The sequence below is a fragment of the Fistularia commersonii genome, chromosome 11 (genome assembly GCF_037954325.1).
Source record: "Fistularia commersonii isolate RoL2024-O1a breed Wild chromosome 11, RoL_Fcom_v1.0, whole genome shotgun sequence".
NCBI classification, from domain to species: domain Eukaryota; kingdom Metazoa; phylum Chordata; class Actinopteri; order Syngnathiformes; family Fistulariidae; genus Fistularia; species Fistularia commersonii.
The window spans coordinates 15205577-15227946 of record NC_141294.1 but is presented as its reverse complement, the minus strand read 5'-3'; the positions used below and the strand labels follow the sequence as shown (position 1 = coordinate 15227946).

Below are 22370 nucleotides of genomic sequence, written 5' to 3'. Positions count from 1 at the left end.
TGTTTACTCCGTCAACAGTAATATTTATGAATTACTCCAGATCCGAAGAAACACCAAAACCTGTTTTAGCCTTTTTGTTTAGGTTTGGAGAAGTAATACCCATGTTATCTCTCATTTATTTCCCCTACAGACACGCATTAGCTCAAACCCACAAATGTCTAACAACATGCAAAATGATGTGCTTCTCTGATACATTTCTAGTATCGTTTGTAAAATCTTTTGAGCAAATCTTTTGTTAAAGCACTGCAACATCACGCTCCAATCATTACATTTCTGCCGTCATATTGATTTTTTTTCACCTTAGCCGATCCAAATATCAGCTGTGTCTGCATACAGATAGGATGTTTCTGCAAAGACTTTGAAATCTGCCATCTGGCCTCTCGCTAGGAGCTGACAGTCTGATTTTTAAATCTACGCGGAGAACAAGAGAGATCTTGCAGGTGCTGATGGAAGCCTCCTCAAAGCCTCCTCTGTTGATCGTGCACCAGCACAGCAGGGTGCCGGCACTGATCGGGTTATTAATAGCTCCACAAAATATAACTTGGAAGAGGGAATATTGCAGGAAAAGAAGTAGGTCAAGTTCAGAGACTATAGTAGAAAATCACATGTCAGAAGCACACCATAAATAATCCAAGTTTATCTCCAGCATGAGGTGTAGTTTTGTTCCTGAGGCGTTTATATTAATAAAATATCTGACACACTGACTTTACTGTAAATAATTATTTTCAATCATTTAGAAAAAAACACTTGCGTAATCACTTGTTAATTTTGAATAATTCCAGTGGATAGGTGCACATGTGTAGATTAAAATTTATGTCACGCGTCATATAGACATGCACTCCCTCATTCACATCTCCAGACAATGTTAAGATCTCCAAATAACCTCCTGCAATTTCTGCAGAATCCCATGCAGACACGGGGACAACGTGGAGTCTCCTGTGGGAATCCAACCAGGGACCTTCTTGCCCTGGGGCGAGGGCATGAACCACTGCACCACCAAGTTTAAATCCAATTTCCAGTATTTTCAGTAGTACAGTATCTACATGGATAGATAATCTTTGTTATTATGTACCTAATTTATTTGAGAATGCTAATAGGGAAATACACAGAGGGCCAGAGAGAGCTGCATTGCGCTTTTGTAGACCTAGAAAAAGCATATGACTGGGTGCCAAGAGAGGAACTCTGGTATTGTATGAAGAAGTCTGGAGAGGCAGAGAAGTATGTTAGACCGGTGCAGGACATGTATGCCCGCTGTCAGACAGCGGTGAGGTGTGCTGTCGATGTAACAGAGAAAATCAAGGCGGAGGTGGAACTTCATCAGGGATCAGCTCTGAGCCCCTTCTTGTTTGCAGTGGTGATGGACAGGCTGACAGATGAGGTTAGACAGGACTCTCCATGGACCGTGATGTGACAAGGTCATGCAAGGTCATGCGAGCTTCTCAGTGAGTTCGGCGGTGGAAGGGACGCATCCTTCACCTTTTAAAATGCTCATACAAACATGGAAACACAGAATTAAAAAACATGATATTAAAACAGAGCACAACCCACATTACCAAGGAAAGTTGTTTTTTTTTCTGCCAGCTTGCTTCCCGTGCAAAACACTAGGTAGCAGCATTTTCTCATCGACTGCAACACTGTGAAACCAAATAACTGTTGAACCGTTGTCTGTACTTTATTAGAAATACTATAAAATTACCTCACAAGTAAAGGTTGGAGTTCCAAAGTATTCAACTAACAAGTTTCTCAATTGATAATTGTTGAATGATGAATCATAACAGATTAGTTCAAAGCAATACCCTGCTTCCAAAAAATATATAAATTTACATTTTTTCCTGCCTTTTTCATACAATAGTAGTACAATAGTAGTAGTAGTAGTAGTAGTAGTTATGTGTAGCACACCTAAAGCATTTGGGCTAAAATATTTTGGCTCATAATAATACATTGGCTAATAAAATATAACAATAATAATAATAATAATAATAATAATAATAATAATAATAAAATGGCTAATAATATGATGATAATAATAAAAATCCATAATTACTCATAAAATAATTTGAATAATTAGTATAATTATAAGTATTACAAATAATAACAATTTTGGCTAACATTTTCCCAAACTGTGTGGTCTTCGCAAGTGTCACTGCACTCTGTAAACATACCTTTTGGAGACAAAATAACAGATAAAGTTTGGAACATCATCCAAATAGCTGGCAGTCAACTGGATTCGGTGTGATTTGGTCTAATATTGTCAAACTAAATCGCTGGCTGTATCTGTAACTATGGATTCAATTGTAGGGAGGTCGGTTACATTGTGTAAGGGATACTTGAGAAAACGCACATTTACAGGCTTTATTTTCATGAGAAGAATACTTAGTGACAGTAATGTGACAAGTAGGAATATATATTGTTCCCTCCCTTGATCACCTTTTCTCTTTTGGCTCTGCAGGCTCACTTGGCCAACGGCATTGGGCAGCAGATGTCTGCCTTTTCTTTTTGTTCATACGAAACAGCTGCCAGGAATCGAGCGCCTCGCTCATTCGTCATTCCCCTCTGAGGACATTCATGCAGCGCCGGTTTCTCTTAGCGTTTCTGAAAGAAACCTCCACAATAAGTCTTTAAAATATGCATTAAAAATATTTCTTTGCAAGATTATTAACCTGTGACCTTATATTTGGGGAAAAAAATACATGAAAAGCCTTGATTTCTGCAGACAACAGCTGTCGGATAATTGAGCTTTAAGCAGTGTCATGGACCGGTGAACATTCAGTCTCGCAAATGCTGTTGAAAATACAATTTGAAAACCTTTAAGATTCCATTCAAGGTGTGCAACAAAATAAAGAACTATTTGGATGAATTTTTATCTTTATTACAACAATAACAAAATAAAGAAAAGCCTGTATTGTATTATTTTCTGCAAAAAAAGATAGAGCGAGGTAGAGTATACTTCTACTTGGTAGAAAAATGTTGTAATGTACTTCAACTTAAAAATGTCCCAGGCACTCGGTTCCATTTATACACCGATGGAACAGGGAGCCTTGGACCTTTTCCCATATTCCCCAAATTACTCCTCGCTGTTTTTCTTCGAAGATGAAGTGAAATTTCGACCACCATGAATCAAACCTAGCCCGGAAACGACATCACCAACTTTGTTAAAATGTAGCTACTTTCATCCAATTTTTTTGTATCACAAACAGGTGAAAAAAAAGTTTTTTTTCCTCAAAATTCAGCCTGTGGCAGCGTTGTCACTGCACACATAGTATGTTTCCCCTTTGTGACATCACAGCGTTCCCTTTTACGCCCCTTAGACGGAGTCATGGTGACATCACAACCAGCATAGGTTGCCTGGAAATGCACATAAAAATAAAAATGTCCATAACAGTTCATCAACTGCAGATGTTAAAGTGTGATGAAGAATGCAAAATGCCATACTGGAAAATAAAAAGAATGATACAAGATATATTGATCCCGTAGGTGAAATTATTTTGACACAGCAGCGCAACAATGACCATAAATGAGTATAAATATAAATAAAAGAGACAATTGGAGCAAAAGACATCCACAAATAGACAGTAGAGTAAACAACAAGGATAGGAATAGACAACAGAATGGAAAGAGTGAGAGCAGAAAACCAAAACAACAAGGATAAGACGATGAACAGTGACAATAACAATGGCAATAAAAAACAGATCATTTTACATTTTGTTTATCTGAGCCTTTCTAGACACTAGCGGACACTTCCTAACACGCAATTTAAAAGGACACAGTGCAAATATAAGGAGCCGTGAGTAAACAGGTGAGTTTGAAAAGACCACTGAATTTTAAACATAGTTGCATCTTGCAGAGCTTTGTCCATACAGGCAGGCACACATTTCAGGTAATGTGTAGAAACCCACGCAACAAGAGTCAACATTGGGGGGAAAAAAAGACGCACTTTGCTGCACTTCTTCACACGGTCCTTATCTGCGCGGTTATTGTGATCCAAACGCATAAAAACAACGCAGCAAAACTCCCAGCAAAGGCCTTGCAAAAACATCTCTCTTTGCAGAAACCCACTTGGCGCGCTTAAAAACATGCAAGCCTTGTGGCGCTGAAACCACTTCCGGCCGCGTGCGGCTCTGAGACGCCCCGCGATTGGTGCATTTAGACCAATGAACGTAAAGATTTCCTGTGACGTAGGACCACTTATATTTTCGCGCGAGGTTGGCGGTTGAGCGGGCAGACAGCGGTGAACCCGGAGCGACGCACCGAGCGGGAGCAGGGGGTCACCTTTTCGAGCTAGCACTTGACGGTGAGAACAATGGATGGGAGCTTTCATTTCAGCCGAATGCTAAGCTTTTATCGGTTTAAAAGTTAATTTAACACCCTCTCTGGGTTCGTTTTTTTTATTATCACAAGTTTTACCGAAGTCGTTCTAAGTGGCGGAGGGATTTGGGGTGACATGGCCGCTGTAACGTTCCAAAGTGACTGGTCATGTAAAAACACACAAAACAGACTTTTAAAAAAAAACGTTATTTAGCCTTATCAGACTTATTATAGTCGTCATTTCCCATTAAAGAACGCAGATTCGTGTTGTTTTTTTTTTTTACTATAATGAAATTAAAAATTATGGTTGAAAAACACTATTTCATCCAACTTTTTTTTTAACCCCCCCGGGGGGTACGTCTGCGCATGCGTGTAATCCGACTCCCCCTCCTTTCCCCCCCACACTTCGAATATCATAATAATCTGCAGAAATGCAGGCCTCCGTGTCTCCTCATCCTCTCTTTGTCCGTCCGTCATCGGCTCAGATTGAATAATAGCTGATGCACCAGTGAGGCGGACAGTTACCGATGTCGTGTTGTGACAGGCAGCAAATTACATAACGTTGTAACTGCCATGTGTGAGGAATTGATGCGTTAAATAATGGCTGGGAAAATGGGGGGTTGCAAAAAATGGGTTTGCAGAAAGTATTTAATTACTCAAAGGCGTTCTTGCAGTCATAAAACAAGGTGTGAGGCATTTCACCACTCCGGTAAATACCGCTGCTGGCTGGCAGAGACTGAACCTGATGCATAAATGTATTATCTGATTCTAATTTTCTTTTTCTAATTCCTCCTTCCAGTGGTACTACAAGCAATATATCAGCCGAGATGGAAAGCATTGCAGGTGGGAGTAATAAGTTGAAAGAAATTAGTTGGAAAAAAGACTAGCTTTCAGCAGACGAACAAGAAAGGTTTCCTACATTGAAGATCTCATTATATCAGATATTATGAGTAGATGATATATCCATATATCATATATATATATATATATATATATATATATATATATATATATATATATAGTGAGCAAGAGTTTTAGGCTGGCAAAAATCACTTCTCTTAATCTTTGACAACTTTTTATTAATTTATTGTTTTTTTTTTATTATAAAGTCCTTGGATGGTGAAATGAGTTGTGTTTGGAAGAAAATACTAAAAAGGATTGCATGAAAAATTGGTAGTTCCCACAAATAAGAAGGAACCCCCCCAAAAAAGGAAACCTAAATATTGATTATGTTCTCACATTTTTAAGGATCAGAAATAGCCATCAAATGTAGTGAATAAAGGGCATCTGAAATGGCGCATCTGGCTATCAGTAGATCTCAGAGGAAATCATTTTGGTCCTCAAGAGTACAGAGTTTCCCTTCACGCTGTTGGCGCCACATGTGGCAGCAATGATCTGTGGGGCGGCAGCAGTGCTTATACAAGAGCCGGTCTATTGTTCCATCTTGTTTTCATTTGTTCTTCATCAGAAAAGCAAGAGGCTACCAGAGGACTATTGTTTCATTTTGACCTCTATGACAAAGCAGTGACCCGTAAAGGTAGCGGGAGGCCAGTTTAACCTCAATTATCATCAGTTGGTCAGGGATTGTCAGGAGAAGCGGCTTCTTGAGTCGGGGGATTTGACCGATCTGTGCGCGGCGTGTTCTTTGTACATGGATTTGATTTTGAGGATGTCTGTTTTTACAGACCTCCAAGTTAAGGAGCTGAACAGACGTGCCTCGGGTCACGCATTTGAAGTCATCCTGAGCCCGTCTACCCCGGATGCCAAGGCAAAGATTCCTCTGTCCCCTCTTAATAAAAGAGAAATATCACTGGATGAAATAAAGAGGAAATTGGAGGCTGCAGAAGAAAGACGCAAGGTACCGTCAGAAACAAAAGGTTTTGAATTGGAGGACGACTTTGGGATTCATTGAGTAAACCGACTGCAAAAATGGCCTTTCATTTCGCAGAGTAATGAGGCTGTTATGCTGAAACAATTGGCTGAGAAAAGAGAGCATCAGAAGGAAGTGATCCAGAAGGCCATTGAAGAAAACTCCAACTTCAGCAAGATGGCACAAGAGAAGCTTGATCAAAAAATGGAGGCCAACAAAGAAAACCGCACTGCACGAATGGCTGCACTCAATGAGAAATTCAAGGAGAAGGTAAGCCGCTAAAGCCGTGTCAGTCCTCATCTGTGAAGTAGAAATGAAAAGGAAAAGAACAGAAAGTAATTCCAGACGTGGCAATCCTCTGTGTTTGAACCAACAGGACAAGAAGCTCGAAGAAGTGAGGAAAAACAAGGAGAGCGTGAAAACAAAGGAGCAATAATGTCTTGCATAAGTTGGACATCATTTATCACTTATCCAAAGATAAGCTTAATATTTCAAACGTTTTGTTTTGCTGTGCTTTCGTAGGACCGTAGTCAGCCCACACTGTTAGTTGTACTTTGGCTGTAGAGAGAGTTCTTACCTGACGTCTTGTTAGACTCTATTTTTTTAGTTTCAAACTATATTTTTCCACTGATGGTATTTTCCCGTTCTTCGTATGTTTGAATTCACCGCACTTACTGTATCATATCATTTTGTACCATTAAAGCAATTTTCTACATTTTTCAGCACGGCTGTTTTGCCAATTTTGTTGTCATGTGAAAATGAAATACTATAATATGTACCTATTGTTTACAATAACACATGTACGGATGGTTTCTAAACCCCTGCGGAGATGTTTGCCATCCTGACGGTTTACACGTCACGGCAGAAAGAAAGACGGCAGATGGAGGCTGAACCACCGTGCCAGCTGACGGTGAACCACACCAACATTACAGGTGTTAGCGAAAGGAAAACAACTAAAACATCTTGAAACCACAGGTTCAGATGATCCCCATCTTCACGCGTCGAGGAAAACAAGGTGATTTGCTTGAACGTCTATCAGCAGGACCAGAGGTTTCCCCCTCCTGGCCGTTCAGAACAACAACCAGCACAGAAGCAGTGGGCAAATGTGTCCCGGGGGCCTCCGACCGATTAGCCAGACAGATTTAAGTGACGACCTCACATATTTTGATTTTAATTGTAAAAACGCTTGTGTATATACAGTAAATATGAATGGAGGGGGTGCTGGAACACAATTGGTCATGCAGAAAATTCTTTGGCCCCTGCTGTGATGTCACAAAGGGGGAGCAGTGACAGCCCCCCCCCCAGTGAGACAGGGAAACCCACGAATTAAATTGATTAAAATGAAGAAAGCTACATTTTGGAGATGCACTGTTTTTTTTTGTTTTTTTTTTCTTTTTTGCTCGATTAACAGATTTGAAAGCGAGGACGAGTGACGGGGAATGCGGCTCCCGGGAGGCGGTAAAAGAGGAAGAGGGAAAACAAGAAGACGGGAACGTCCATAAGGGAGCAGCACCTGCTCTGCAGGGGAACCAGAGCGTGTCAACACGGGAAAGGTGTTTCACGTTCATTTGGTAAGTGCATGGAGCGGACAATTTGCCAAGACAACATTTACCATCAGACTCTTGAATACATCTGCTTCTGTGGACTAAAAAGTTTACACCATTTATCTGTTGCACTCCAGACAACAACACTCCCGAGTACTCAAACATTTACTTTAGCCTTATAACGCTTCTGCACATTAATTAAAGCAAATCTTTCAAAATGTGAATCTGGTTCTACCACAGTTTTTCTCATTGTTTTTTCCCATTTATTTCAGTATTTCATTTATTTTTTAGAGTGACAATGACGAAAAGACGAAAAGAAGCAGAGCGAGAGGTCGCAGAGATGAAGATGTTGAGGTTTTCTTTGGGAGTGACCAGGATGGACAGGATCAGGAATGAGTCCATCAGAGGGACAGGACATGTTCGATGTTTTGAAGAGAAGGTCAGACGCCCAAGCGGTACGATGTTGTGACAACGGTTGTATTACAGCCTTTTTTTTTTTTTTTTTTTTTTTAACTCTTCAAAAATGGTTCCCCAATGTCCAATTTGCAGCTCCGTACATTTGCATTTTGGCTACAGCAGGGGTTGGCAACCTTTACCGCTCAAAGAGCCATTTGGACCAGTATCCCACACAACACACCGGAAGCCACAAAACCCTTTGGGAATTTAAAATGAATTAACATGGTGTATAATGTTATTTTTGTTTTATTTATTTATTTATTAAATTAAATTAAAAAAAATAAATTCTTTGCATCTGCACTTTAGCACTCCTGTCGCTTTAAAAAAAAAAATCAAACCTTACAATATTTACCTTACCATAACTTGTTTTCTGTGACAAATTATTTCCAATTTTTTGCACCATGGTTCTTAGAGTAACGCTATTGTGAACATATGGCTGTATTTACAATAAAGTTGACTTTGACCTTTTTTTTTTTTACTTTTTTTTTTTTTTTTTGGCTTTAACAAACAAGTGCAACAAATGTGAAAACATTTTGAACCCCCCAAAATAGACATTGGGTTGGTGATTATGTTTAAGCAAAATATTCAATGTCTATTTGAGTCCTTGCATGAAAAAAAAAAGAGATTCTGAAAATTATGAAAGATTATGAAAAAAAAAGCCGAACAGCAGCAAACCAAAAATATGCCAAATTACATTTTAAGAATGAACAAACCGTGATAGTGATCGTGATATCACTATTTGAATGAGTTAAATGCTTTTCTTTGTGTTTTTTTTTTTTCTCCTCTGTGTTTTTTTTTTTTTTTTTAGTTTTATTTTATTTTTCACATGCTATTGAGGAAATAAGTGACCTATAAAGATTATTGTATAATGTATATCTTGTTATGAGGTTTTGTAAGAATGTGTAAAACTCTGTTAAGGAACTTGTTCTAATAAATGTAAGAAAAAAAAAAAAGAATGAACAAACCCAAGTAAAATACAGTTTGATTAAATACTCCTTAATTATTTTCAAAAGCCGCGGGTTGGCGACCCCTGGGCTAGAAAATAACAGCACGAAATGAAGGAATAATGCACGAAGAACCGGCGATGATGAAAGAATTGTGGACTCGTATTACATGAAGTTACTGAAACAGCCTTCTTTGAAACGCAGGAAATTTGTGGGAGAAACACTCGCCGTGATGAGAAAGAAAAAAAAAAAACAAAACTCATACTAATGCATAGCTACAGTTCTGAAAAGAACAGGACATTACAGAGAAAGTAAAAGTCGGCGCGCTTTGAGCGGAAAAGGAGCTTCAAAGCTCCAGTGATGCAAGTCGGAGAAAAACAAAACGGGGAAGGGGGTGAGAACGCTGCCTGCTCTCGCTGATAACCTGCACCGCGGATGCTGCCTGGGAGGAAAACCGGCGAAACCCAAAAAAGACGAAACTGACTAATGCAAGTTGTCAGAGGAGCCATGAAGAGAAATCACACAGGGCCTTACATCGCTGCCAATGTTAGTATTTGTTGTATAACCGGTGCGGGAACACAAATACTGAAGCGTTGCTGTGCTTGAAGCCATTAATCTAGTATTTTCTTTACAGGTGTTCTCATAAACACGGGGGATAAAGATGACTGCCGAGCGGCGGCGTTTTTCCCACCCCGGACACCCGATGCGGCGCAGCTGCTTCAACCAAATGACATCATCATTATCGTCTGCGTAAAACAAAAGCGCATATTTCATCCGCGTCCTTTTTTTCTCCCTCGCCGTTCAGGTGACTTCATATTAAGTCATTTCTGTCCGGCTCGAAACGTTCGCTGATGAAAAGCCTTTCTGTGCCGAGTCCGCGTCGCACAATTCCCATCTTTGTGGTGTGTGTTCGGAGGAAACGGGCGGATTCATCGGCCCGGCCGGCAGTACCGCGCTCCTCGAGTGTGTGACAGCACAGAGGACAAAGGGTGGCCGCCGTCCAAGTGTTTTTCTTTTTTTTTTCTCTTCAGTCTGCGCTGCATCTCTGGAGTCTGACCACCTTTTCCTTACTAACAAACACACATCGGAAATAAGACACGCAAACTCGTGGATTCACCTGGAGGAATTCAGAGACGGAAATAAAAAACCTATGGGTTTATGGGTAAAATACACATTACTGCTGGGGTGCAGACACTTTTTTAAAACTTTACAAAATGTCCAAGTCAAAATGATTTACCGTCATTTTCAGACTACAAGCCGCTACTTTTTCCCCACGCTTTAACAACAATGCGGCTAATTTATGGGCTAATTAGCTTCACGGCGCCAAAACATCGATCGAAATTCTGAGGCTGTTCGATTCCGATACAGAAGAAGGCGATGAAGTTACTGTTTTTTATTTTAACTGTTTTATTTTAACTGTTTTAGTGCACATGTGCGTTTCAAAGAAGGCTATTTCAGTAACTTCCTATTTTTTTTAGAAACGTGTCCAACAAAGCTGTCTCCCTCTTCGCGTTGTTTTCTCATGCTAAGCGAACACGGCTACAAGCGCCCTGATATTTGAGTCAAGATTGAAATATTACTAATTTAAACACCGGAAATCCCAAAAACAAAAGGTTAGTAGCAGTTAGCAGTAAGTAGTTTGTTTTTAGCTGCTGCGGCTTATAGTCAGGTGCGCTCAATAGTCTGGAAAATATAGAACGATGAAAATGCAAAACATATTAATGAATATATTGAGAATTCTTTAAACGTACAATATACGCTGGTGTATCTTGCATAACTGCATGAACCCATCCTGCACAATACAACCGCACATTTTTTGTTATTATCTTTTGTCAATGACCATCATGGGGGAAAAGGCTGATAAATAAATAAATAAATAAGCGGAACGATCCGAAAATGCCGCTGTACATTTCCCTTCTTGGGAACGGGCGCTTCAAAAATGACAAAAACCTTTTCGCTTTCTGACTTGGTAAAGCTCACACACTCGTTACCCTAAAAAAAGGGAGTTACGGATTCATTCATTCATGATGGGGGCGGAGCCTATCCCGCCTGTCAGAGGCCTACCTCGCCCTCGACCAATCACAGAGCACCATGTTGAGACCCGCCACCAGTCACCCTCTCATTCACACGTCACATCGAGACGGAAATTTTCAATTTTCTGAGGTTTTCCACTTGCAGTTCCCCGCTCCATCTGGAAGGATGGAGATCTTTGAACAGCGTTTATGTTTTTAAATTCTTAAATTGTGAGTTACAGCCTTTGCACATTTCACGGGAAATTTAAATTGTGTCGTCACTCTTGCAAAAAATGTTCTAAGGAATTGTGCCTTTGTCCTTTTGACCAGGTCACCCTTGCGAAACACACACACACACCACACCCTTTCTCCCTGGTTTACAGAGATGGGGAAAAAAAAGCATTGACCCCTCTCACCCACCCATTTAGATGTTTTTGGACCGCGGGAGGAAACCCGCGTGGATACAAGGAGAACGTCTATCGACGAGGAGGAAATCCAGTTAACGAAAACACTTTCTCCGGTATGTGAAGCGTGCAAGGTGTAAATTGAATAGTCGCACATTCCAATTTTTAAATACATGTGCGCAATCATTGCATCTGTGTGGGTCGAATAAAGATGTTGCAACTTGCATTATAATAAAAAAAAAACCTTTTTGGAACTACATGCGGGTTAGCGGACAGCTTTATCAGAGCAGAGCGAATGCGATAAGTAGAAAACAAACGGTCATCCGGAAGAAATGTCTCAGAACAGTGCCATGTTTCGACAGGGCCAGAAGTCCTGCAGAGAGCCGGTGGGCTGATCGATGAAACGCCGTGTCTCATTGGTCGAGCGGACGTAAGAGGCGGGGCTTACAACCGCTGCGTCGCGCTTTCCGATTGGTCAACGGAGCTGCTCGTCACTCTCCTCCTGGCCAGCGGAGCGGAGCGGAGCCGCCGGGCGCTGCTGCGTTCACGTCCCTCCCTGCATCGTTTATTCCCCGATAAACGATGATATTTCCACGGTTTCCGATCTTCACTCGTTCATCGTCCGCTCAGTTCCAGGCCGTGGATTGAATCCTCCATTTTCAGGTACGTCTTTTCCATCTGCGTTCGTATAATCGTGACCCCCCCCCCCCTCCCTTCCTTTGGTAAAATGGTGGGGGATGCGTTCAGGAGCGCGTAAAGTTCCCCTGAATGTGCATCTTTTTTCCGCTAATTCCACGTGGAGCGTGGAGAAAACACCCACGGGAGAGCTTTGCAGTCCACGCAGGGTGGAAAGGGGTCGCCGGTCCGAGGGGTTTCACATTTCAAATTGGAGTAAATCAGGTGCATATACTGTATTGCATGGTGTGTGTCTGTGAGTGTCTGTGTGTGTGGCCTGCACAGGCCTGCTTCCCACTCACACACACACACACACACACACACACACACACACACACACACACAACCTACTCCCTCCAGGCGCACACACTCTCACATAAATATTTGAACACAGGGCTGAAAACAGGGTGTGGACGTCGGATGGGTTTCTGTTATGTAATCTGTTACTATTCATCACTCCATGCCTTTTCTTCCTGACCCCCCCTACACACACACACACACACACATACACACACACTGCAACCCCCCGCCGTTCCGCTCGCCATCCCACACAACCCCCATGCACGCACGCCTTTCTCCGTGTCACAGGAAACGCCGATGTGCACCAAAGGGAAATGAAGCACACGTCGGTAGATTGTTTGAGACGAACACACACACACACACACACACACACATCCGCCGTACGCGCTCGTGCACATCGGGGCAGTTCGATCTTCGCCCCCCAGTTAAAGATGTGTCTGCCTGTCAGAGGCGCCGCGGTCGCCGTTCCATCATGGCCGCCACGGAAGCCGCCAGAAGCCCCGTCAAGCGAGGAGGCCGGCGTAGATACGGAGTGTCATCCGTCAGGTCGCCGCTGACAACCGGGGCCGCAGCCCGGCGACCGGCGCCGTCATCCATCTTCATCTCCAAATCTTCTCGTGGTAACAACCGGACATGAATTTCCTTCGCCTGAAGACGTTGTAGCTTCTTTAGAACTGAAGAATACGTCCAGGATGTTTTCCCGAAACATCTGGAGCTGCACGCCGGAGGAATTCTAGAAGGACCTCTAGGCTAGGTGTGCTAACACGCCTAGCGCGATGTACCGGTCATCGCAAAGATAGCAAGTTTAGATCGCGTGCATTACAATCGTAGACGTCGGCTTATCATCCTCAGTATGAAATTCGTCACTTGACTGACAGTCGGTTTGTCCAATCGCGTCACATAACGCTAGCAAGCTAGCATGTTAGCCTCCGATTTATGTCTTCTACACTTACAGGTAAGAAATGAGATTTGGAGCTGGACCGAGTAAAAAGGCTAAAACGTATTACTTCCATACAGAACGGGAGGTGGACTTTTTAAAAAATTTTTTTTAACTATGTCATTTTCAAAGTGCGTTCGCCTCATCTGCCGTCGCTATACCGAAAAAAGGGAAATGTGGAGCGGCGTTTTCAGACCGTTCATAAAAACGTCGACTTCCCTCCGAAAAGGTGAAGGAACTAAAATCCCAGCTGTCAGAACAGCGGTTGTTTTTCCTCACAGCTAACATGAACTATGACTCCAAGGTATTTACCAAAAAAGTACTTTGTTGTATTGTGCCATAGGGGTTCATGCAGTTATGCAAGATCCAGAAACGTTTATTGTGTTAAGTACAGGACTGTCTCTGAAAATTAGAATAGTGTGATCAAGTTCTTTATCTTCTGTAATGCAATTAAAAAAAAAAAAACTTTTTCATGATATTCTCATATTTTGAGATAGGATTTTTGAGTTTTCTTAAGATGTAAGCCATAATCAGCAATATTAAAATAATAAAAAGCTTGCAATATTTCAGTTGATTTGTAATGAATCCAGAATGTATGACATTTTTGTTTTTGTAATTGCATTACAGAAGATAAAGAACTTTATCACAATAGTCTAATTTTCCGACACAGTCCTGTATACTCAATAGATATATCAATAAATGTATGTACAGCGTTTTAAGCAGAGGTAGATCATTTTCACATGGTCATTTGAAAAGTAGCTCAAAAGGCGAAAAAGTGTGTGCACCCCTGCTCTGGAGGGTTTAAAAACAACACGTCTGAAGATTTCTTAGTGTAACCCATGGCGATGTCATTCATTCATTCATTCATTCATTCATTCATTCATTCATTCCTACCACTAACCCTGCACTCAGGGTGGCGGTGGGCGGAGCCTATCCAAGCCGCCATTAGACGAGTTCACCCTGGATCCATCATGGGGACACATATGGAGATGTGCAATGTTCACCCTTTCATTCAGACATCACATATTCACCCTCTCACATGTCACGTAGAGACAGATACAACTACTCACCCTCTCATTCATTTGTCATATGTTCATGTCTAACCATGCACTCTTTCATGCAACTATTCACCCTTTCATTCATGCATCACATATTCACCCTCTCACATGCTGTATAGAAATATACAACCATTCACCCTTTCATTCACAGGCCATATTTTATAAATTCTATATTTACGCTATCGCATATTTACCTTTGCATGTGCCATCGAGAAACACACAGCCATTCACTCTCTCATTCACAAACTATTTTTATACATGCAACATTCACCCTTTCATTCACAGATAAATTCACCCTCTCACATGCTGTATAGAAATATACAACTATTCACCCTCTTATTCTCACGCCATATTTAGACGTCCAACCATTCACCCTTTCATTCATGCATCACATGTTCACCCTTTCACGTGCCATCTAGAAACATACAACCATTCACTCTCATTCACACACTATATTCATCCATGCAACATTCACCCTCTCATTCTCACGCCATATTCACTCCCGCAAACACTCACCCTTTCATTCACTTGTCATATATTCACCCTCTCATTCACAGGCCATATTTAGACGTCTCACCATTCACGCAACTATTCACCCTTTCATTCATGCAGCACATTTTCACCCTTTCACATGCCGTATAGAAATATACAACTATTCACCCTCTCATTCACAGGCCATATTTAGACGTCTAACCATTCACTCTTTCACGCAACCATTCATGCCATCACAAATTCACCCTTTCACGTGCCATATAGAAATATACAACTATTCTATAACTGTACCAGAAATGTACTTCTCATTCACACACCATATTTAGACATGCAACCATTCACCCTTTCATGCAACCATTCACTCTCTCATTCACATGTCATATCGAGACATACGTCCATTCACCCTCTCAGACCAACGCAGGCTCTCCATGAACCTCCTGCATGTTGTTGGTCTGTAGAAGGAACCCGGAGAACCCCGAGGCATTCGTGCAAACTCCACACGGAACGGCTTTGAGCTGTGGAGCTTCTCGCTGTGAAGCGGAAGAGCTAACCGTCCACCGGCGATCAGATCCCTCACATCTAAGATGTTAAAAGTCCCTGCAGGCCAACGTCTGTGCAGATGCTACTTCTAATCCCAATGCAGGCTGGACATCTAAACCTTTCATCCTACAGAACATCTGAGCTCCGCTATCCGTTAGCCGGTGATGCTATCAGAAGCACGTCGGCGAATGAAACAGGTTTTCGGGAGGCGACATTTCCCAAAAAAACAAGCGGAGATTCAGAACCGAGGAGGTTGATATGCAGTGAATTTCTTTGCATGTTTGCGAAAAATCTCATTTGTTTTGCTCGAAACAGACATCCGGAATTCGGGGAATCCTCTCGGCAAATGAGTAAATGTTCGGTGTTTTCGCCCCGGAAAGAAGTGGCCTTTGTTGGAATGGGGTGAGCGCCTGGTTTACGGTCTTGACGGAGAACTATGCAGAGGGCGTGGAAGTGGACAGGCGTCTTTTGTCGAGCGTCCACGGGTCACGGTGTCTCCGGCTGCAGATCAGATAAGCCGCGAACCGCCATCCATCAATCGGGACACAAAGTCCGACTGTTCGTTGGCGAACGCTCCGTCGGCGGCCGATGTTTGGGTTCGGCCCAGATTGTTAAATCCTCCTCCGCCCGGTAATAAATGCATTTGTGCCGATTCCGGATATTTCCAACGCAGAGCGAGAAGGTCCCTGTTGGGGTTCCTCGGGGCTCTCCAGGTTCAGTCGAAAAACATGCCGTGACGTGTGAAAGTCTAAATCTTCTTGTCCAGTTGCCACGACAAGTCTATTTGACATGTGAATGAGGAAGTTAATTATTCTTTATCTCCGTATGACCTGTGAATGGGAGGGTGAATAGTTGTTTGCTTCTATATGATGCACGATCGGTTGCATGTCAGTGAGGTGCAGTCAGAGGGGAGGCAGGAGAGGTCGTGCCTCACTTGCCAATCTTGCAAAGAAAAAAATGTAAAATAAACCCCAAAAAATTTGCACCATAATAGTATTTTTCATTAGTTTTAGATTGTTGTTTATTCAAAAATAGCTGGATTTTCATATTTACTGTTCAAACACTGAGAAGAGACGTGCGGTGAGGCAGCGGACTGTCGAGCCTCAACGTAGATTGTGCCATAACGGCTGACTGCTGGAATGCTTCGTACTTAGCCCGTATCACTGTGTGTCGCTATTAAAATGTTTAAACATGTTTGCTAGATGACCTACAAAAACACTGTACAGTGTCAACAACTGTGTTTGTGTTACAAGTGTCTTGTGCTGAGCCACCAAGTGAGGCACGCAGTTCCCCTGCCTCATAGAAGTCAGTGCCTCACCATATGATTTGAATAAGAGTTAATGTTTGTTTCTATATGACGCATTCAGTATGAAGACTAAATAAGAGTACAGTGGACTCTCGCTACTTCGCAGTTTAGCTTTCGCGCCCTCGCTACTTCGCAAATTTTTTTGTGATTCATTTCTCACGATTTATCGTTCTTTGGCGTTGATTTTTGTAGTATTTGATTTTTTTCATGATGAAAAAAATGCCATATTTGAGCCTAAGAAGACAAAAAAAGTAAAAAAATAAATGGTACAATTAATTTTATAAAATAAAAAAAAAATACAAGATCTCCTTTGCTAAACAAAGATACCCAGCAACGCGAACTCTCGCTCCTACCATTGTACCCACACCAGATCTCATATGGAATATCATTGGCTGAGTAGATCCCTATTCGGCACGCTATTGGCTGATTGGGGATGTCGTTCCGTTCCTCGTGATGATTGGTTCACGGAGAGAAGCGGCTGATCTCCATGTAGGTCGTGTCCAGCATACATGTCCTGGTCCACTCCGCTGCCTTTCGCGTAAGCGTACATATTGTCCACTTTGTGCTATTTATTTTGTTAAAGTGTCAAATTTATTTGCGATACTCCGACGCTCTACGATGCCTCCTAAACGCTTAGCATCAACCCAAAAGTCTGGTGTCGACCTCATGAGTAGCAGGAAGATGCTGACCGTTGCTGAAAAGATAAAACTTCTCCATATGTCAAAGAAAAGCAACGGTTTCTTTCCATGAACAATTTTACTTTACATTCTAAGTTTTTTAACTTTGTATTTCACTGTTTATCTTACGTTAAAATGATCCAAAATTGTTTAGCATGCGGTATCAGAGCGTGGGAAGTGTAATACGATCGATGGTGGGTTGCTAACACCTTGCGGGAAGTTAGCAAAGGGTTGAGTGAGGTTCGTGGAGGGTTAAAAAATCTGCAAATACCATCAAAATTATCACGTCTTCCACTTGGAATTCCCACAAAAAGTGAGGGTCCACCGTAGTTTGCCAGTATTGACAATATAAAAGAACAATAAACACGGTTTGGTTTCGTGCCACTGTAGCTGTCATTACACAGTTCCGCCACAAGGGGGCGCTTGTCCTGACAAACACATAACAGGCAGGTGACCCTTCTCTCCGAAACCTCCACGCTTACATAACTTCTACACGTTTGCTCACGTTGTTCAAAGGGAATCGGATAATTGTCAGCCGGGGTCGCTTTCTTTTTCATGGGACGCCGGATTGAGTCCGGCGGAGCGTGAGCGCGGATGCATGTGCAAAGGGTAGATGTTACATAAAGGCCTATTTCGCTCCATTGTTTTGGTTTTTCCTGACTCCGGACGACCGCCGCCGCAGGAACGGGAAACCGTCTCAAGTGCAAAACGTCGGGATGAACAATGCAGCGGGGCAAAGGGCGTGGGACCATTTTATCTTCGCGTTTAAAGCTCCCTCGAAAGCCGAAGGAATCCAGAAGATCGTACGGTTCTGTACCGCGATATTAGTCGCAACTTTTTTCACACGCTCGCTTGAACACGATGCGGCTAGTTTATGGATTTTTATGAGCTAACGGGCTTCACGCCGCCGGAATATTTAACTTCGAAATTACCGAACAGGTCGCGATGAACCAATGAAACATTTCGGATTTGATCAAATGCACTTTTAGTAAATTCCTCTCGTATGCGTGAAGAAACGCATACGAGCGTAAAAGGAAATCGAGCTGCCGCACAAAAAGATGAAGATAGCGATCGATGACTTGTTCCAGGGACAGTTTGGAAAAAAAAAACAGTGTATATTTAATTAAAAGTTAAAAGATGTTTCGAATGGACACTTGCATCTTATATCCGAAATTTACGACAACAACACGCTTTCCCGTAACGCCGACGTGTTCGCGCCAATTTTCCTAAAACGTCCCGCTTCCCCCCGTCGACAGGGTTGCCATGGCGACGGTGGTGATGGAGCAGATCGGCCGGCTGTTCATCAACGCGCAGCAGCTCCGCCAGATCCCGCAGCTGCTGGAGTCGGCCTTCCCGACGCTGCCGTGCACGGTGAAGGTGTCGGACGTCCCGTGGGTGTTCCAGGAGCGCCACATCCTCACCGGCTACCGGCAGCCGGACCACAGCTGGCGCTACTACCTCCTCACCCTCTTCCAGAGGCACAACGAGACCATCAACGTGTGGACCCACCTGCTGGCGGCGTTGGTCATCCTGGTGAAGTGGCAGGAGATCTCAGAAACGGCGGATTTCCTGCGGGATCCCCACGCCCAGCCGCTCTTCATCGTCCTCCTGGCGGCCTTCACCTACCTCTCCTTCAGCGCCCTGGCTCACCTCTTCTCCGCCAAGTCGGAGCTCTCGCACTACACCTTCTACTTCCTGGACTACGTCGGGGTGGCCGTCTACCAGTACGGCAGCGCCTTGGCTCACTACTACTACGCCATCGAGGAGAGCTGGCACGCCCGGGTGCGAGGGCTGTTTCTCCCCGCCGCCGCCTTCCTGGCCTGGCTGACGTGCTTCGGCTGCTGCTACGGGAAATTCGCCAGCCCCGAGATGCCCAAGTTCGCCCACAAGCTTTTCCAAGTGGTGCCCTCCGCCTTGGCTTACTGTTTGGACATCAGCCCGGTGGTCCACCGGGTCTACAGCTGCTACGGCGAGGGCTGCTCCGACCCGGTGGTGACGCACCACTTCTACCACGTGCTCTTCTTCCTCATCAGCGCCTACTTCTTCTCCTGCCCTCACCCGGAGAGCTTGTTCCCGGGGAGGTGCGACTTCATCGGGCAGGGCCACCAGATCTTCCACGTGTTCGTGGTGGTTTGCACGCTGGTGCAGATCGAGGCGCTGCGAACGGACTTCGCCGAGCGGCGCCCGCTTTACGAGAGGCTCCACGGCGACCTGGCCCACGACGCCGTGGCGCTGTTTATCTTCACCACCTGCTGCAGCGCCCTCACCGCGTTTTACATGCGCAACCGCGTGCGCGCCGCCCTCCACGAGAAGACCGGGTGAAGCGGCGAATCCGCCTCGTCGCCGGCGATGACTCCGAATCGGTTGAACGTTTGCGACTGTTTGTTCGGAGTCGCCAAAAATCCGCCATAAACACGAAACGCGACTAAAGGCTCATTTCTGCTCGACCCCCAAAACACGCGTTTTCGTAAAAATTCAACGTAAATGCAAAGACAAGCGACGGCGTGGGTAAAACCAGGGAGGAGAATTCGCCGAATTCACCGACCGAAATGGAAAATACGCGACCTGAGCATAAATGAGCATTTAAGGGTGTTTTTTGGAATCTCCGGTGAGCGGGATGAAGACGACCCGTAAAACTTAAGTCGTCTGCAACCGCCTCCCCCCGCCGCTCCATGATAGAATCGATAATCCGACTTAATGAAATCGCGCAATTCCAAAAGGATCCGAGCATTTATTGGAGAACGTGAAGTCCCAGATCTCTTCTGGATGCTCCAGTCCGGATAAAATCCGCTCTCCTCGAGGGATCCAAGCAAACAAAACCCCTCAAAACCAAATTATTTATCGTTGAAACTGAGAACAAGCCAAATCTTTGGATGACGACGACGTCGGCGTTGAGGCTTGTGCACTCGGGCGCGTGTTGACGTTGATTTTAATTCAGAAGACAAAAAAAAAAAAAAAAAAAAAAAAAAAGGGCTGGAACTTCAGCTTTTGTGTTCCCGCTGCATCCTTCATTTGTTTTTGTAAAAAAAAAAAAAAAAAAAAAAAAAAAAAAAAGATAATGTCCGTGCCTGGAAGCATGCCTTTTTTTTTCGTACCGTGGACTCGACGGCGGCGGGGGGGAAATGTAGGCGTCCGCGAATCGCCTTCCTCGCTCCTCGGTCGCAAATTCATCCTTTCACACACTGACGCTCCCACGCTATGAAGTGTCCCCGCTCTCTCGTTATTTCCTCTTTGTAAATAAAACCAACAAAATCCCCCGTGGAGACGGACGTCGTCCATCTGTAGCCTCGCAGGAATCTTAAAAAAAAAAAAAAAAAAAAAGCCGATGCCGGACGGTGTTCGATATCGTCGCACCGATGATGGCACCGTCGTCAAGGATTTCCGCAAAATCGGGAGGTGAAAGGTCAAACGCCGAGGTCGGATACGCCGCGTTGCGATTTGTAAATCTTTTAATATAAATATAATTTACTCGCCGACCCGGTCTGGTAATGCACGGCCCGAGGACGAGTCACTTTCTACAATTGATTAAAGGAAACGGGAACAACATCCCTCTTTAAAAATGAAATTAAAATAAAAAAACAAGCCCACGGGTCTTAATTAGAGTCCAAAATAATCGCGTCTGTAATTTTTAATTTATTTTCCAACTGTTTTTATTTTATTTTGCTGTCAACAGAACTGCATGCTAGGAAAAAGAAAAAAAAAAAATCCCGACAGGATCCCAAGTGGAACGAGGGTGGCGCTGTCAAGGGAACGTGCATGCTTGTGCGTGTGTGTGTGTGTGTGTGTGTGTGTGTGTGTGTGTGTGTGTGTGTGTGTAAATGTTGCGTCTTGGTGCCACCCGGGGTTTTTTCCCTGCATCCCTTGGTGAAAGTGGGGCGGCGCGAGCGACTGGAATGTGTCCTGCCTCTGAAATACTGTGTGACTGACTGTGCTAATATTTCCGTGGTATTTAAGAAAATAAAGTGATACAACAACGATAACGTTTGAATTATCATGACGATTATTAATATTGCTATTGTCAATTATTAGTATGATTATAATTAGTAGTAGTTGCATTATCATTATTATTAATATTATTATCAGCATTTTTATCATTAGTAATATTATAGCATTATTGTGGCATTATTGTTGTTGTCACTATTATTATTATTATTATTAGTAGTAGAAGTAGTAGTTGTAGCATTATTATCATGATTATCATTAGTATTAGTATTAGTATTGTTATAATGATCATCATCATCATTACTATTACTATTGTTAGTAGTAGTAGAAGTAGGAGTAGTAAGAATAGTTGTAGCATTATTATTATTATTGTAACTATAATTGTTATTAGTAGTAGTGCTAGTATTTGTTATAGCATTAGTATTATCATGATTATTATTATTTGTAGTATTAGTAGTAGTATCTATAATTATGATCACCATTATTATTATTTTATCATTATTAGTATAATTATTATCATTATTATTAGTTGTAGTTGCATTATTTTTATCATTATTAATATTAGTAGTAAAAGTAGTTGTGGTAGCATTATTTTTATTATCATTATTAGCAGAAGTAGTTTTGTAGCATTATTTTTATCATTATTATTATTATTAGTGGTTGTAGTAGTAGTTGCATTATTATTATTATTATAATTATTATTTTATAATTATTATTATAATAATTATTATTATTATTAGTTGTAGTAGCATTATTTTTATCATTAACATAATTAGCAGAAGTAGTTTTGTAGCATTATTTTTATCATTATTATTAGTAGTAGTAGTACTAGTAGGAGTAGTTGCATTATTATTATTATTATAATTATTATTTGATCATTATTATTATTACATTAATTGTAGTAGCAT

General features: G+C 42.5%; 2 protein-coding genes across 2 annotated transcripts; both read left to right on the top strand.

Annotated features, from left to right (window-relative positions):
• Positions 1-4205: 4205 nt before the first annotated feature.
• On the top strand, positions 4206-6897 carry stmn1b (stathmin 1b). The gene is made up of 5 exons (XM_086155903.1): positions 4206-4291; positions 5105-5148; positions 5991-6163; positions 6254-6445; positions 6552-6897. Exons 2-5 carry the CDS (start codon positions 5133-5135, stop codon positions 6609-6611), a joined length of 441 nt encoding a protein of 146 aa, XP_086012029.1. The 5' UTR covers positions 4206-4291; positions 5105-5132; the 3' UTR covers positions 6612-6897.
• Positions 6898-12037: 5140 nt separating this feature from the next.
• Positions 12038-21225, top strand: paqr7b (progestin and adipoQ receptor family member VII, b). The gene is made up of 2 exons (XM_086155234.1): positions 12038-12198; positions 18777-21225. Exon 2 carries the CDS (start codon positions 18784-18786, stop codon positions 19840-19842), a length of 1059 nt encoding a protein of 352 aa, XP_086011360.1. The 5' UTR covers positions 12038-12198; positions 18777-18783; the 3' UTR covers positions 19843-21225.
• Positions 21226-22370: the final 1145 nt, after the last annotated feature.

Excerpts from the sequence above, each read along its gene's own strand:
- stmn1b (XM_086155903.1), top strand. Across the intron at positions 6,164-6,253 it reads CTGCAGAAGAAAGACGCAAG|AGTAATGAGGCTGTTATGCT; the intron begins GTACCGTCAGAA and ends TTCATTTCGCAG. Across the intron at positions 6,446-6,551 it reads ATGAGAAATTCAAGGAGAAG|GACAAGAAGCTCGAAGAAGT; the intron begins GTAAGCCGCTAA and ends TTGAACCAACAG.
- paqr7b (XM_086155234.1), top strand. The coding sequence starts at position 18,784 with ATGGCGACGGTGGTGATGGAGCAGATCGGCCGGCTGTTCATCAACGCG.